The sequence below is a fragment of the Rhincodon typus genome, chromosome 35 (assembly GCF_021869965.1).
Source record: "Rhincodon typus isolate 14 chromosome 35, sRhiTyp1.1, whole genome shotgun sequence".
Taxonomy (NCBI): Eukaryota; Metazoa; Chordata; class Chondrichthyes; order Orectolobiformes; family Rhincodontidae; genus Rhincodon; species Rhincodon typus.
The window spans coordinates 7,795,156-7,812,221 of record NC_063366.1 but is presented as its reverse complement, the minus strand read 5'-3'; the positions used below and the strand labels follow the sequence as shown (position 1 = coordinate 7,812,221).

The 17,066-nt window shown below is 42.6% G+C and overlaps 1 protein-coding gene across 1 annotated transcript; it reads left to right on the top strand.

Annotated features, from left to right (window-relative positions):
• The first annotated feature begins 13,802 nt into the window (after positions 1–13,802).
• On the top strand, positions 13,803–16,637 carry LOC125486932 (probable G-protein coupled receptor 139). The gene is made up of 2 exons (XM_048616490.1): positions 13,803–13,872; positions 15,715–16,637. Exons 1-2 carry the CDS (start codon positions 13,803–13,805, stop codon positions 16,635–16,637), a joined length of 993 nt encoding a protein of 330 aa, XP_048472447.1.
• Positions 16,638–17,066: the final 429 nt, after the last annotated feature.

The following is a 17,066-nucleotide window of genomic DNA, read 5'->3' as shown; positions in this document are numbered from 1 at the left end:
AAAAAAAGCCCATTTCTGAAGAAGTGTCCCGACTCGAAACGTCGACTCTCCTACTCCTCTGATGCTGCCTGGCCTGCTGTCTTCCTCCAGCTCCACACTGTGGTATCATTGACTCCAATGGATCCTGGCTCCGAATCAACCGATGGAATCTTGGCTAATCTGAAATCTTTTCCCAATAAGAGATAGCAAGAACTGCAGATCTGGAGTCAGAGTCAACACAGAGTGGAGCTGGAGGAGCACAGCAGGTCAAGCAGCATCAGAGAAGCAGGAAAGTCGACGTTTTGGGTCAGGACCCTTCATTGTAGTTTCCGTGCTCACGTAGATATCTCAGTCACAGAGGCGCTACACCTGCACGTGAACTTGACGTCTTTGACGAAACACCCTTGAACTTTGGAAAGGTTAGGAATGCAATAGTAATTAAACTAGTCGAACTCTAAACACCCGTCAGAGTTTAGAGTTTTAATTCGACCGAGAAATTTAATAGCAGAATCTTTACAGATTCCTGCCAAACCATATTTTTTTCTCAACATATCTTGCCCCACACAAAAGCAAAACTTTGGGTGTTCCCTCACCAGTGCCTCCAAACTCGAACTTCATATGTCGTATTGCTTCATAGGTAAAACTGAGGAAAACCCACCCTTAGTGCAAGGTCGTGCTCGTTTCTTTTAGAAATAGAAGCACTTGTTTCACCAATTCGAATTTTTCATACATACACCCTCCGTCCAACAGCTATATACGTGTTGAAATTCTCCCACAGAGTGACACGATTTTGCGAGAGAATTGCTGCGAGTTTAGGAACAATTGTGAAGGTGAAGTAGATTATGGAAACATTGATGGCTGTTCAGAAGATCTTGAGGACATGTCGGGAGATATTTATCTCTTGTTTTGCATGTGCTGTCATTTACAACAATGAGCTGAAGCTTCGGGTCTTTTGGGAAAGTTTGAGTTGTGTCCAGTCTGCTCGGATGATTCTCGCTCGGATGTCAAGTAAATTTCTTGCCACATCTTTTTCCAAACCCATCACAATAACTAGTGACTGAGTCCTGGCAGTGAGAAGCACATTAAATCCCCACCTCATTTGCTATACGCAATTCTCAGAGTCACGAGATACCGACTAGGGATTCTAAAATTGGCAATTGGCCAGCATCCCAGACAACAGCACCATATTAAGCAGGCTATTGAGTACTTGAACAGGTATTACCAGTCTGAAGCTCCCCTGTGTGGTTACTTACATTTGTCATCGAAATAGTGGACAGGAGAAACACTGTTCCCTACCTTATGGCCATCATTCTGAAGATAATGCAGGATGGGGTGGTGCAGCGATGAGACTTCTTCCCCCAGGAGCACTATTGGAAAACATGACCCGAGCCCATTTAGACTGTTCCAAGGTTGCCACGCAGGATAGAGCAATCTTTGCCATCCAGAAGAATGGTCTATGCTGGAGAAAGAATGTCAATGTCTTTCCTCGCATTAGTTCCATCATTTTCTCTGACACCTCACACAGATGCTATCTCTGCTATAAGGCACACTTGGCAGCAAGTCTGATACTCTGTCACTCTTGCAAATGCATGTAATTTCTTTTCGACTTGTCTTCACTCACCTCAATATGTGACTCTATTCAACCTCCATGACCACTAAGCGACCTAAACACAACCTTGTACCAACAGCAATAGCTGTTGCCATCCACTCTCATCTTCCATTATACCCTCTGTTTCTAATTCCATGAGCAAAACAGCTTACAGCCACAACGAAGGTGTCAAGTCCAGTGGTTTGCTGACTGTCAATCAAATCCTGAGCCCATTTCTGCCAAGGATCCTGACGCTGACCGCTCGAGCAGGCGTTGACCTGATGACGGAGGCTGCCTTTGTCTTACTGTACCAATCCCCTTGATTGGTCTCAGGTCTGCTGAAATTGTAGAATCAACTTTGCATTGTTTGTGCACGAAATGGCACGGCAACACTGCAACAAAGTGAGTCTGGTGTCTCTGACTGATGGGCAATGCTCTGAAAATCAAAGTAATGCAAGGCGGGAATTTTGTGAGTGTCTTGTTCGGCTCAAAGTTAGTGAGTGCTGTGACAGCGAACAAAGAGTGCAACGATTCAGTCTGGTCCAAGTGCTTGAGCTGGATAAGTTCCCTCGAGCACAAAGTGTTCTTGCTGTACGGTTGCACTGATAGTTGCTTGTGCACATCGAAGTGTAATGACTGAAGTCCAGAAGCGCCCTATAAGCGATGAAGGTTCATAAAAGCTAGTTCATATAGGCATGTCAATGTTTGTGGATGTGGGTTGCATGTGCCTGGCGGCCATGTAACGTGCCCAAAATATTGATGCCCAATATTGAGGTCTTCTGGAGCAAACGGCGACTTGAACCCGCCAGAAAACCTACCCTGGTTTCCATGTCGAGTTTCATCAACAGCTGGACTGTATATTTTGAATCAAACTGCCCAGATGCGCTTTGACTCAGTCTCTGATTCTGATGGAAAATGAACGAGACCGCTTTGGCTCAACGTTTGAGACATTAGCATTATGCCACGTGAACCTTGCAATCAGCTACTTGAATGGTGAGTTTGTTAAGATCACACCCACGATGAGTTAGACTGCTAATATTGTACTTAACAAGCAATATTGAGCAGCAATTGGGAACTCCGCCTAGCCCCTTCAGGAAAGTGCACACCATGTGACGAGATGATCTTGACATCAAGATGATCTTCATCCAAAAATAACTCATCCATTTCTACCACTCATCTCGCCTTTGCATGTGCAAACTAGAATTTTGTAAGACGGCAGCCTGATAGTATGACTTTGAATTCAAGAGACTGAGGTAATGCTTTGGGGACCGCATTCGAATCTTGTCACGTCAGATCATGCAGTTTGAATTCAGTTTTGTTTGGCCTACAGGTGGCTCCAAATCCAATGAAATGTGGTTGACTCTTAACTATCCTCTGGGCGATTAAAGGTAGGCAATAAATGATTACCTGGCCAGCGACGCCCCATCACATGAATGAACAGATGAAACGATTCTACCCGTCATATTCTGACATGACTTCATAAAATATCACGACTGTTACGTCAAAAATGTGATTCATGATTGTGTATTTTCTCAACTATTCGACCCTCTTATTATGAAGAAAATTATGAATTACTTTTGATAAATTTTCCTTTCTTTTTGGAGCTCATAAATTGTCAATTGTTATCCATTCCCGTGGAAGAGCGTTCTTTATAAATATTTCACGTGGTACGCGCTGGACATTGGCAACAACAGATCTATTCCTCTAAACATCTGAAGCAAGTATTTTTTGGACAAAACAAAATAATTTTCCCAAATTAATTTCTGGATTACAGTTTCCTGTGTCGCCTTAAGTTCACCCTTCTTTCCAAAATAATTCACCACACAGACTGTTGACACAGTCGTCCTCCGCTTTGATTCTCTGTTTTCATGTGAATCAAGAAGCCGAGAATGAAATATTCCACACAAAAGTTGCAATGGTTATTGTAAGAGCAGTTTGTGGGTTTTTTTTATTTACATAACATTCCATCTTGTGAAAATGAATCAGGAAAAGTGTTTAATAATGCACATGATTTTGAGTTTTAAAACTTGCCATCTGCAGTGGGGCCGCTTGGATGCTTTGCCTGCTGCTGTTCCATATAAGTGACCTCTTCCTACGTCGACTCGATTTTTTTCTCCCTTTGTCTAGTCCCTTCCCATGTACATCCGCACTGATGCTTTACGTCAGTTAGAGAATTTCCAGTTTGCGGGCTCCAGCCGCCATGGACGTGCAATTCATCTATATGTGTATCTCCCATCAGGATTGTCTCAGGACTCGCCGCTGCTTCACGGACCAATGGCCTGAACCATCCCAACCCACCACCAGCTTCCTCCGCCAGGCCGAGATCGTCTTGACCTTGAACAACTGCTCTTTTCACTCATCTGACTTTCTTCAGGTCAGCGGGATGCATATGGGCAACCACTAGGGTCCCAGTTATGCCTGTTTTTTTGTTGGGTACGTCGAACATTACTTGTTGCTGACCTATTCCAGCCCCCACCCACAACTCTTTCTCAAGTATATCGACGATATAATCACTGCTGAACATACACAGAACATAGAACAGTACAGCATAGTACAGGCCCTCTGGCACACGATGTTGTGCCGACCCATTATCCTACTCTGAGATCAACTACCCTGCATATCCTACATTTTACTATCATTCATGTGCCTATCCAAGAGTCACTTAAATGTCTCTAATGCATCTGACTCCACTACCACCACCGGCAGCGTATTCCACGCACCCACCACTCTCTGTGTAAAGAACTTGCCTCTGACATATCCCCTGTACCTTCCTCCAATCACCTTAAAATTATGCCCCCTTGTGTGACTGTCATTTCCGCCCTGGGGGAAAAAAGTCTCTGGCTATCTACTCTCTCTATGCCTCTCATCATATTGTAAACCTCTATCAAGTCACCTCTCATCCTTCTTCGCTCCAATGAGAAAAGCCCTAGCTTCCTCAACCTTTCCTCATAAGACCTGCACTCCAGTCCAGGCAGCATCCTGGTAAATCTCCTCTGCACCCTGTCTAAAGTTTCCACAACCTTGCAATAATGAGGCGACGAGAGCTGAATATAATATTCCAAGTGTGGTCTAACCAGGGTTTTATAGAGCTACAGCATAACCTCACGGCACTTAAACTCAATTCTCCTGCCAATGAAAGCCAACACACCATACGCCTTCTTAACAACCCTATCAACTTGGGTAGCAACTTTGAGGGGGGATGTGGACACCAAGATCCCTCTGTTCCTCCACAATGCCAAGAATTCTGCCATTAACCCTGTATTCTGCATTCAAATTTGACCTTCCAAAAAATTACTTCGGACTTTTCCGGGTTGAATTCCATCTGCCACTTCTTTGCCCAGCTCTGCATCCTGTAAATGTCCTGTTGCAACCTACAACAGCCCTTCACCCTATCCACAACTCCACCAACCTTCGTGTCATTGGCAACTTACTAACCTACCCTTCTACTTCCTCATCCACATCATTTATAAAGATCAGAAAGAGCAGAGGCTCCAGAACAGATCCCTGTGGAACACCACTGGTCACCGAGCTCCAGGCTGAATGCTTTCCATCTATTACCACCCTCTGTCTTCTATTGGACAGCCAATTCTGTATCCAGACAGCCAAACTTCCCTGAATCCCATGCCTCCTTACTTTCTGAAGGAGCCTACCATGGGGAATCTTATCAAATGCCTTGCTGCTTCCTTCTCTTGTCTGAAATTGGAAAAGCTTACCAATTCTCCTCCAGTTTCCACAGGCAACTTCACCAGGTCCATCTCTGGCTCCTTCCCTTCAGCAACATCTCTGCTTCCATTTCTGGCAATAGGACGGCCACCCATATCCACTGCAAACTCACAAAATCCCATAGTTACCTTGACTATGCATCCTCACACCACACTTCCTGGAAATACTCTATTCTATTCTCCCAGTTACTCTGGCTCAATCGCATCTGTATCAATGATGTCAACTTCAACAAGGGGGCCTCCGATACTGTCCACCATCTCTGAACTGAAGATTCCCCAGCACCATAGTTGATAGGGCCCTCATCTGGGTCCGAACCACCCCCTGGACTTCAGCCCTAACTGCTTCTCTTCCCTCTCACAAGAGCAAAAGTGTTGCCCTTGTCCTCACCTACCATTCGATCAATATGAATATCCCAGAGGAACATTAGCCACCATTTTGGCAACATTCAGATGCATCACGAGACATATACTTCGCTCCCCTCCCTTGTCAGCCTTCCGCAGTGAGCATTCCCTCTGGGACACCCTGATCGATTCCATATTCAGTCCTCGCTCCCACAGCGCCATGGCACTTTCCACTGCAACCACAATGTCCATTTACTTTCTCTCTGTTCGGCATTTTTGATGATGTTTGGCTTTAAGAGATGTGCTTTTTTCCTGTTTCTTTTAAGGAAAAGATTGAAGGTGAGGTGAAGAACAGTCTATTGTAATATAAACAGCTTTTAAGGTTTTGTTTGATTTTTAAAGTTGAAACAATAGAAGCAGCCTGAGAGGGCATCATCCAGCTTCCACATACCAATATTTCTAATTTATTTTTAGATTTTAAGGTTTAGCTTTAAGTTGCTGTTGGAGTCTCAACAGGGTTGGAAATTTCAATGAATATCTCCAGGCTGCCACTCTTTTTTAAATTTATGTTTTAATGTTTATCCTTCTGGGCTACAGCAGTTTCCTGTATGACAAAATATCTGTCTTAATTTTGACAAAATGTGTGTTTGTGGGATGTTGTGATATTGGAACAATTAATTAGTAATAGCTACTATTATATGGTTAAGTTTTCCACGAGCGTTGTTATTTTAAGTTTTGTTTCTTCTATTGCACTTTAACCATAGTGTTTGAATAAATTGCATTTTACTTACACCGAGTAGTTCGAACAGTTAAATTAAATTTGGAACACAATACTTTACATTTGTATTAAAACAAGAAAAAGTTAAGGTCTAGGCTACCTTAAAGTATTTTGTTTGCTTGTTGGAGGGGTGGGGTGTGGTGGTTCTTGTTTGGCCCATAACATTATCCAAAGACCCAAACACACTTTCCAGCCCTTTACCTTCACTTCATTCAATTCAGTCTACTGCATTTGCTGCTCACAATGTGGTCTCCTCTACATTGGGGAAACGAAGTGTACACTGTGTGATCACTTTGCAGAAGACCTACGATCTGTCTGCAAAATTAACCCTGAACTTCCAGTTGCCTGCCACTTAAACATAGCCTGATTTTCTAGCCAATGTCTCTGTCTTAGGCTTGCTCAACGAAGCTCAGAACAAGCTAGAAGAACATCACCTCATTTTCAAATTGGGAACTCCACAGCCTTCTGGGCTTAATATCGAATTAAACAACTTTAGGGCTTGAGCTTCTTCTACATCCTTACCTCAACCTCCACACTCCAGGTCTTATTTTCGTTTTGTCTGCTATTACGTACAAATCATTGTTAACCACTAACAGTCCCCATGAATAGCTATTAATCCACTCAGCCTGACCGTTACCCATTCCTTTGTCTATCCTTCAATCTCTGTTATCTATCTCCACCTCTTGTTTAGTCCTTACCCCTGTCTCTCTACCCTGTCTCTTGCATTAAAAAAACCCACTGACGTCATCATTTCTGAGGAAAGGTCACTGGACCCAAAACGTTAACTCGGATTTCTCTCCAAAGATGCTACCTGACCATTTGATAGGCGGCACGGTGGCTCAGTGGTTAGCACTGCTACCTCACAGCGCCAGGGACCTGGGTTCAATTTCACCCTCAGGCAACTGTCTGTGTGGAGTTTGCACATTCTCCACGTGTCTGCGTGGGTTTCCTCCCACAGTCCAAAGATATGCAGTCTAGGTGGATCGGCCATACGAAATTGCCTGTAGTGTCCAGGGATATATAGATTAGATGGGTTTGGGGAATGTGTCTGGGTAGAATGTTCTGAGGTCAGTGTGGACTTGTTGGGCCGAAGGGCCTGTTTCCACACTGTAGGGATTCTATGGATCTGAGCTTTTCCAGCAATTTGTGTTTTTGTTACATCTTGATGTCATAGCACTCATCCATTCTGAGCCCTATGGATGCTCCTAGGATTACTGTCTTGCCTTGCTTCCATGTGTTCGTTTTCCTCACTCAGTCAGAGTTACGTGGCTCAACTTACTATTGTCTTTAGTGCCATTAGCATAGCTGCAAAACTTTGGAGCTTGTCATGGTTGCCAGCAGACTTCAGTTCAACGATGAGGAATAGCATTTGCTCAGGGGTTCCCAGTACAACAAATGAAGTGAATGTCCTGATTCCAGTCCAGACCTTGCTCGGGCCAGTCGGAGACAGAAACTGAATGACAGGCAAAAAAGGTCTATTTGATATTCTTTGCTGTATTGTGGGCTGTTATTCAACTGGAATAAGAATTAAACAGATATTAAAGAAGATCAAATTATCTATTGTTGTTGATGAAGGTGGGGAGGGTTATCAAGCGGTTGAGTAGGAAGAGCAGTGAGCGCATGCAGGGGGAGTGGAGTTGCAGTTTGGATTCGGTAGCGGGTGCGGGGAATATGCTGTACTGATTAGCGACAGTAGCAGAGTATGAGGCTTGGTGAGAGCTGAGACAGATGAACTCTGAGATTTCAGAGATAAATGATAGTATTTTGGTGGAGTGCAAAATGAGACAAATCCTGCATGGGTAACAAACTCACAATAGACTGGCATGTTATTGTGACATTGCCTCTACTGCTAGTCTTTGGAAGTCCATCTCTACAACACCCCGTTGAGCAGGATCCCAAGGACCTGAGGGTAGGCGACAGCCTAGTGATATTATTACTAGACTATTAACCCAGAAACTCAGCTAGTGTTCTGGGGGCCTGGATTCGAGTCCCACCTTGGCAGATGATGGATTTTGAATTCAATAATTAGGAAAAAAAATTCTGGAATTAAAAATCTACTGATCACCATGAAATCATTGCGGATTGTCGGAAAAACCCATCTGGTTCATTAGTGTCCTTTAGGGAAGGAAATCTGCCACCCCTCACCTAATCTGGCCAACATGTGACTCCAGACCCACAGCAATGTGGTTGACTCTCAATTGCCTTCTGAAAAAGCAAGCAACTCAGCTGTTCAAATTTCTACAATGTCTCAAAGAAATGAAATCGGACGAATTGTCTGGCATCGACCTAGGCACTGGAAAAGACAACGGCAGAAACAGCCCTGTCGACCCTGCAAAGTCCTCCTCACTAACACCTGGGGGTTAGTGACAAAATTGGGAGAGCTGTCTCACAGACTATTTAAGCAACAGCCTGACATAGTCATATTCACAGTATCATACCTTACAGCCAATTTACCAGACACCACCGGCAGGACAGACCCAGCGGCAGAGGTGGCGGCACAGTGATATAGAGTGTGGAGGGAATTGCTCTAGGAGTCATCAACATTGACTCTGGACCCCATGAATTCTCATGGCTTCAAGTTACATAAGGGCAAGGAAATCTCCTGCTGATCAGCACGTACCGTTCTCTATCAGCTGATGAATCAGTACTCCTCAATGTAATGCATCGCATAGAAGAAGCACTGAGGATGCCAAGAGCACAAAATGTACTCTGTGTGGGGCATTTCAATGTCCACCACTAAGAGTGGCTCGGCAGCAGTACTACTGATCGAGCTGGTCGGATCCTAAAGGACATAACTGCTAGACTGGGTCTGTGGCAGGTGGTGAGGGAGCCAACAAAAAGGAAGTACATTCTTGACCTCATCCTTACTAATCTGCCAGCTGCAGGTGAATCTATTCATGACAGTATCAGTAAGAGTGACCATCACACAGTCTTTGTGTAGACAGAGTTCCGCTTTCTCATTGAGAATAACTTCCACCATGTTGTGTGGTACTTTCACTGTGCTACATGGGACAGACTTCGCAGAGATCAAGCAACTCAAGACTGGGCATAGATGAGGCGCTGTGGGCCATCAACAGCAGCAGAATTGCACTCCAGCACAATCTGTAACCTCATGGCCCGGCATATCCCCCACTCAACAATTACCATCAAGCCAGGGGATCAACCCTGGCTCAATGGAGAGTGTAGGAAGGCATGTCAGGAGCATCACTAGACATGCCTGAAGATGAGTTATCATCCTGATGAAGCCACCAAACAAGACTGCTTGCATGCCAAACAGCGAAAGCATTAAGTGATAGACAGAGCTAAGTGATCCCACAACAAACGGATCAGATCTAAGCTCTGCAGTCCTGCCACATCCAGTCGCGAATGTTGGTGGACAATCAAACAACTCACTGGAGGAGGAGGCTCCACAAATATCTCCATCCTCAATGGTGGAAGAGCCCAGCACATCAGAGCAAAAGATAAGACTGAAGAATTCGCAGCAATCTTCAGCCAGAAGTGCCAAGTGGATGATTCGTCTCAGCCTCCTCCAGTGGTCCCAGCATTACAGGCACCAGTCTGCAACCAATCCGATTCACTCCACGTGATATCAAGAAATGATTGGAGACACTGAAAATTGCAAAGGCTACGAGCCCTGACAACAAACCAAGCTGTTCCAGTACAGTTACAACCCTGGTATCTACCCGACAATGTGAAAAATTACCCAAGTATGTCCTGCACACGAAACGCAGGACAAATCAAACCCGGCCAATTACCGCCCCATCAGTCTACTCTCAATCATCAGTAAAGTGATGGAAGGGGTCATTAACAGCATTATCAAGCAGTACCTGCTCAGAACTACACTGCTCAATGATGCCCAGTTAGGGTTCCACCAGGGCCACTCAGCTCCTGTCCTCTTTACAGCCTTGGTTCAAACATGGACAAAAGAGCTGAATTCCAGAGGTGGCATGAGAGTGACAGCTCTTGATGTCAAGGCTGCATTCAACTCAGTGTGGCATCATGGAGCCCTAGCAAAACTGGTATCAATGGTTATCAGAGGACAAACTTTCTGATGGTTGGAGTCATAGTTGACACATAGAAAGATGGTCGTGGTTGTTGCAGGCCAATCATCTCAGCTCCAGGATATCTCTGCAGGAGTTCCTCAGGTTAATGTACTAGACCCAACCATCTTCAGCTCCTTCATCAATGACCCTCCCTCTATCATAAGGTCAGAAGTGGGAATGTTCGCCGATGATTGCACAATTTTCAGCACCATTCGTGGACTCCTCAGATACAGAAGCAGTCCATGTTCAAATGCAATAAGATCTGGGAACTATCCAGGCTTGGGCTGACAATCACGCCACGCAAATGCCAGGCTAAGACCATCACCAATAAGAGACAATCTAACCTCCATCCCTTGACATTCAATGGTGTTAACCTCGCTGAATCCCCCACTATTAACATCGTGGGTGTTATCATTGACCAGAAACCCAACTGGACTCACCAGCTAAACACAATGGCTAAAAGAGCAGGCCAGAATCCAGGAATACTGTGGCGAGTAACTCTCCTCCTGATTCCCCAAAGTCTGTCTACCATCTGCAAGCGCAAGTCAGGAGTGTGATGGAATACTCTCCAATTACCTGAATGAGTGCAGCCTCAACAACAACAACTTCATACTAGCCAGGACAAAAAGCTCGCTTGATTGGCACTACATCCACAAGCATCCATTCCCTCCACCACCGACGCTCAGTAGCAGCTGTGTGTCTGCAAGATGCACTGCAGAATTTCGCGAAAGATCCTCAGATATCACCTTCCAAACCTACGACCACTTACATCTAGAAGGGCAGGGGCATCGGACATATGGGAACACTGCCAACTACAAGTACCCCTCCAAACCACTCACCACCCTGACTTGGAAATATAGCGCCGTTCCTGCACTATTGCTGGGCTAAAATCCTGTCAATCCCTCCCCAATAGCATTGTAGGTCAACTCACAGCAGGAGGACAGCAGCAGTTGAAGAAAGCAGCTCACCACCACCTTCTCAAGGCCAACTAGGGATGGTCAAGAAATGCTGGCCAGCCAGCGACGCCCACGTCCCACAAATGAATAAGAAAACCCATAAATTAAAGTAGGAAAAATATCTCCCCCGTCTACAACTACAAATTGACAGTGCTTGTCGAGATGCACAACAGTCAGTTAAATTTGTAACAACACCTGGGATTCTGATCAATTCCGGAACTTGCAGTGAGCTGCCAGTCAGTTTGAAAAAAAGCGCGTGTCAAAAGTGAGGTGGAAATCCAGCGTGATCCTCCTTTCGGGTCTCAAACCGCACTTAAACTGCAAGTTTGTTAATATACATTACAGACAACTCGCTTGATCTTGCAGATAATAGCACTCCACTAAACTCAATTCAACACACACTGTTAAAAATCGTAACGTTCCTCTTTCGGTAATATGTCCTACGTTATGTCAATGCTTCATTTAGAACGAGTTGCTTTAGGCTAGGCCCAATGACGGTCAGAGAACGTTTTTTTCCGTCCCACTATTAATCTAGTCTATAAATACGTAATAAATGTTATAAGTTACTAGAACTAACATTTACATTTTTTTTTCATTCTTTTCAGACGATGTGGGCATCGTTGGGTTAGTCCAGTATTTATTTCTCACCCTTAATTGTCCAGAAGGAATTTAAGAGTAAAAGAAATTGCCGTGGGTCTGGAGTCACATGTGGGCCTGGAATCACATGTGTGCCAGACCAGGTAAGAACGACAGTTTCCTTTCCTAATAGACCTTCATGAAACTAATGAGTACTTCCAACAATCAGCCATGGTTTCTTGATCATCATTACCTCTTAGTTCCACATGATTATTGAATTTAAATTCCACCAACTGCCACGGCGGGATTTCAACCCAGCTACCCAGGACATCCTATGATGCTGCTTGGCCTGCTGTGTTCATCCAGCCCTGCACCTTGTTGTCTCTTTACCCAGGACATTGCCTGGGTCTCTGGATTGACAGCAGGGAATGAGAGCACAAGGCTATTGCATCCCCTACTTTATTACTGTAATTACAAGTATAATTGATATTATGAAACACAAACGGCTGTAATTAATTTTAAGATTATGAATAATACGTAATCATGATTTTGAGTATAGAGGTCAGTGATGAAGTTGAGCTCGTGTGCTAATTATCCTACTGTTGTTCCTCTGTTCCCATGAGTTCCAGGGTTCTGACCCTGCCACAGTCAATAAACCAAAAATAAACGATTGAACTCCATATCTACACATCATTTTCGCCTTAAAAATAAGACGACCAATGGGCAGAAAATCAATGCACCTTACAATTAACTTCCAAACAAAATAAAAGGCCAATTACATTGTGGAAACATTCCGTAAATCCGATTGATTTGCTTGTTTACTTGGCAATCTGCACAGTGGCCGTTATTGCGGGCATGACAGCAAAGTAACTCAGATTTATGCATTGAATAAGTTGAATTTGTAAGTGATAGTTTCTCATTGAAGAATTAGTCATACAATGCAAATTGGAAAACACTATATTTTAAAGTGAGTTGCAGCAAACAAAATGCAACCAAATGAACACAACAATAGCATTGTCGCAAATTTCAATTCCGAGAGACGCCAGAATTTCATTTTTTTTTCCGATGTGTAGTCCCACGGAAATGTGACACATTGCAATAATTCATGCATCACACAGCTTCAGATGCCTACATAATTTTCTCATCAGTTTTGGTTGGGAATTATAGAAAGTAAGAAGAATCTGCCAAGATTTCCAGAAAGTTTGTTAAATTTTTTATCCACTTTTATTTTCTTGATAACAGATCAGTTGCTATCATACATCACGTCAAATTCTCGTGTATTACAACACATGAGTTTATCCCTGTCACACTGTTTAACAGACTGTATACCATTTACTACATTTAGTTGTGTAAGATTCGATCCCACATCAGTTAAACATCTTGAATTGATTTATTTCGTGTTTAATGCAAAATAAAATAATAATTAAGTTGTAGGGACCCAATTTCCGCTGACCCTCCACAAATGTGAAATCTTATTTCATTAGATATCCCCGTGAGCATGTTACTCATCACCTTCACGTTCAAACCCCTGTGATGCTGCTTGACAAGTAGAGGGATTAAAATCGACTACATCAAAAATACTATCACAACAATGTTTTAAATTCTTATATTTGAAGGTGAGATAATGATGCAATTAGTCCCATCGACGGTCGAAGAAAAAATGACATAGTTAATCCAATTGTTAAAAACGGTGAAACAAATGCCAATTATTGTATAATTATGCAATAGTCCCACGAGGATTCTCCAGGCATATAAGAGAACCTAGCGTGAAATTTGCCTGTGCAGAATCAAAAAAAGACAGCTTCTTTCTGTGCAGCCATGGAACAGCCGATTATCATACAGATAGAAAGTATTTACTACCCTGTTCTTGCAACCATTGGCATTCCGGGTATGTCTTTGTAAATCAGTTAATTAACAGTTCTTAATTCTGTTTAACGGGATTACAGCTCCAGTTGGAGGTGAGATGCTGCGTTTTTATACTGCTTGATGTGCAGAAAATTACTATTATCCTCCAAACAACGGCAGTCTCTATGCCTCTGATATATTGTCACTGGAATAATTTGACTGGCAGCATTATACATTCCGATGTTCGAATGTCACCTGTATTTTACTTTTATTTGGAGACATGTGTTGCCATATTCAGAGTCAACATATACTGGCTTTTGGAAACCAAAAGTAAAATGTTAACATGTTGCAGAAACTCAGATTGCCGGTCAGCATGTGCCAAGGGAGAAATAAATAAAACAAGTGTTGGATTTCCGGACAGAAATCGACCCAAGTCTGGAATTTCGTTCCATTCCTCTGAGAAAGTGCTGGACTGGTTGTGATTTTTTTTGCACATTTTATAAGGAATACAGCATATTTCGAGCACCTGAGCAGGGAATGAGATCCACAAATTCCACTTCGGTCAGCCATGTGTGCTGACCCAGTTTCCCCTTGAATGAAACTATGCTTTTCACTTCAGGTGATTTTTGAGGCAAGTGAAATTACCCACGAACTGTTCTCTGGTAGCAATACTTCTTTTAGCTTCCGGATTGGATTTATTTTTGACTGTTAAATTTGAGGCGCACAAGTTGGCTCACCAACAGTTGGTTACGTTTTCTATATTTTCTAGATTTGCACGATTTAATTGTCTTATAAAGCCAATGGGATGACACATCGGCATTATCTTGCTATTCGAAAGAGTAACCAGTCTGTTTAGTATTTCCTGACAGTTACAAGTATCCCGTTCTGTCATCATTCCCTGAATTAAAACAAAATCACTGTCTTGAAACCAATTTCAATTTAATTGTTTTGCTTGTTTTTTTTATCATGATGTTACAAACCTCCAATACAGATGGAATGTGAATACGGACGTCCTGGCTCAGAAGGTAGGGTTTTAACACTGCGCAACAAAACCTGTTTCTGGGCATGTACTGTACAGTTCAGGAGAGTGTTCTTGACAGTCTTCCAATTGCGGCCTGAGCACTTTATAAGTTTGATCTATTTTTTTTTTAATTTCAACTGTACTGAAATTATACCTCGTATATTTTGATATGTTTGGAGATTTTTGTAAAACGTGAATGGAGGCGACAATTTCTGTCTGTTACGCCACATTATTTGGACAATTAATTCTAAAAAAAAAGCTACCTGTTAGCTGGTTCAACTATTGTGCATTAAGTCACAGGTATTCTCAATGGTTTCCGTTTACCATTCTTGTGCCCTACCTACAAGTCGATTAAATATCTCATTTTATTTTGCATTCCATCTTTTATCAAGCATTCCGTCAACTTTGTGCTTTTCTTCTTCAAAATTCGAATTTCAGATATCTGAGACTGGTTTGTTTATTGAAATGTTTAGTAACATTTGCCCAATGGAGAAGATTCTGGAATATTTGATGCTTTTCTTGTTTAACTCTGCAGCGTGGTACAAGTGTCAAAAGGCTGAGTTAACACATTATTGAACCTCAGGTACATTTTGTCTGAACAACGCACTGCAGTTCAAAATCATTGAACATTCTAAGCTTCTGGACACGGTGATTATCGATTGAAATGTACAATTTGTCCCTTTTACTCTGTATAAAGTCATGGGTAATCGCGCTAGCAGAGAACAAAGGCATTTCATCGTTTTATTAGGTCTCACAGATGTGTAAGCAAACAAGCCACACTCGATTTTTAAAGAGCACAAATGTCGACTGGTCAACACCTTACTATGATAAGATTGACCGATTTCTTTCTTTTCTTCTTTTCAGCTAATGTGTTAACAATTGTGATTCTCTCCCGTGGACGTTGTGATCTCTCCAAATGCGTCACTCGATACCTGGTGGGTATGGCAGCAGCGGATTTATCTTTGCTGCTGTTTGCTGTAATACTCTACGAGATTAAGGATTATTATTTTCCATATTCATTCCTCAACTACACACCAATTTGCAGCCTTAACCTCACCCTGTATTTGGCTTCAGTTGACTGGTCTGTCTGGTGTACAGTCGCATTCACCTTTGATCGATATGTTGCTATTTGTTGTCAAAAGCTCCGAACAAGCTATTGTACCGTTAAAAGTGCAAATGTGGTTATAGCAGTGATATTTGTTTTGAGCATCTTGGAGACCACTCCGCTGTATTTTATCTTCAATCCTCGTGAAATAATTGGTAACCTACCGTGGTCCTGTGGTGTGAAAACAAGCTTTCACACCCTGCCAATATGGATAGCATATTGGTGGTTGGAAATTATTTTAACCCCATTTCTTCCTTTTGTTTTGATATTACCATTGAACGTACTGACTATCAGGCACATAGTACTCGCAAACACTGTCAGAAGGGGACTCCGAGGAAAGAACAAAGGTCAGAAGCTTGACGATCCGGAGATGGAGAGTCGGAGAAAATCTATGATTATACTGCTGGCCATATCTGGCAATTTTATACTTTTATGGAGTGCGTCCTTTGCATTCTACGTTTGTGTACAATTTAAAGCCGCGGAATTTTTAGTAACAAATTACAATGATTCATTTACTATTCTCGAACAATCAGGATACATTCTCAGGACTTTGAGTTGCTGCACAAACACCTTCATATATGCAGTTTCCCAGCGTAAATTCAGGGATGAGCTAAAGCTAATGATTATGCATCCCCTAGCTGTTATAATACATTTATGCAAGTTAAATTCGTCACTGAACTAAATGAAAAGATTTGAAATCTTGTTAATTTGTGCCGTGCGTCGGCCAACTTTGCTATCTTTGTGTCCTCCTTATTCTTCCTATCCAGATAAATAAACTCATTTTCCAACATACACCATGTGCTATTTTATTACCATCCATACAGCATTTTAAATCCCTTTGGAGATATTTTGTATCAGTCCAAAATCTTCCTTCACTACCTTTCTCCGCATGTTCAGTTTATGTGATTACTGAACAATCAGTACAATCAACCAAGTTATTTTTATAGATCGTACGTAGTTTAACACTGTGCTGATCCTTATAGAACTGCAGCTGCTAAAGCTGCGAATGTGAAATGAAAATTACCAGTCTTGTTATTTTTTCTTAATTACCTAACAAAATGTCGATGCAAATACAGTGCCAGTAAGAGTTAACAAGGTGCAGGGCTGGATG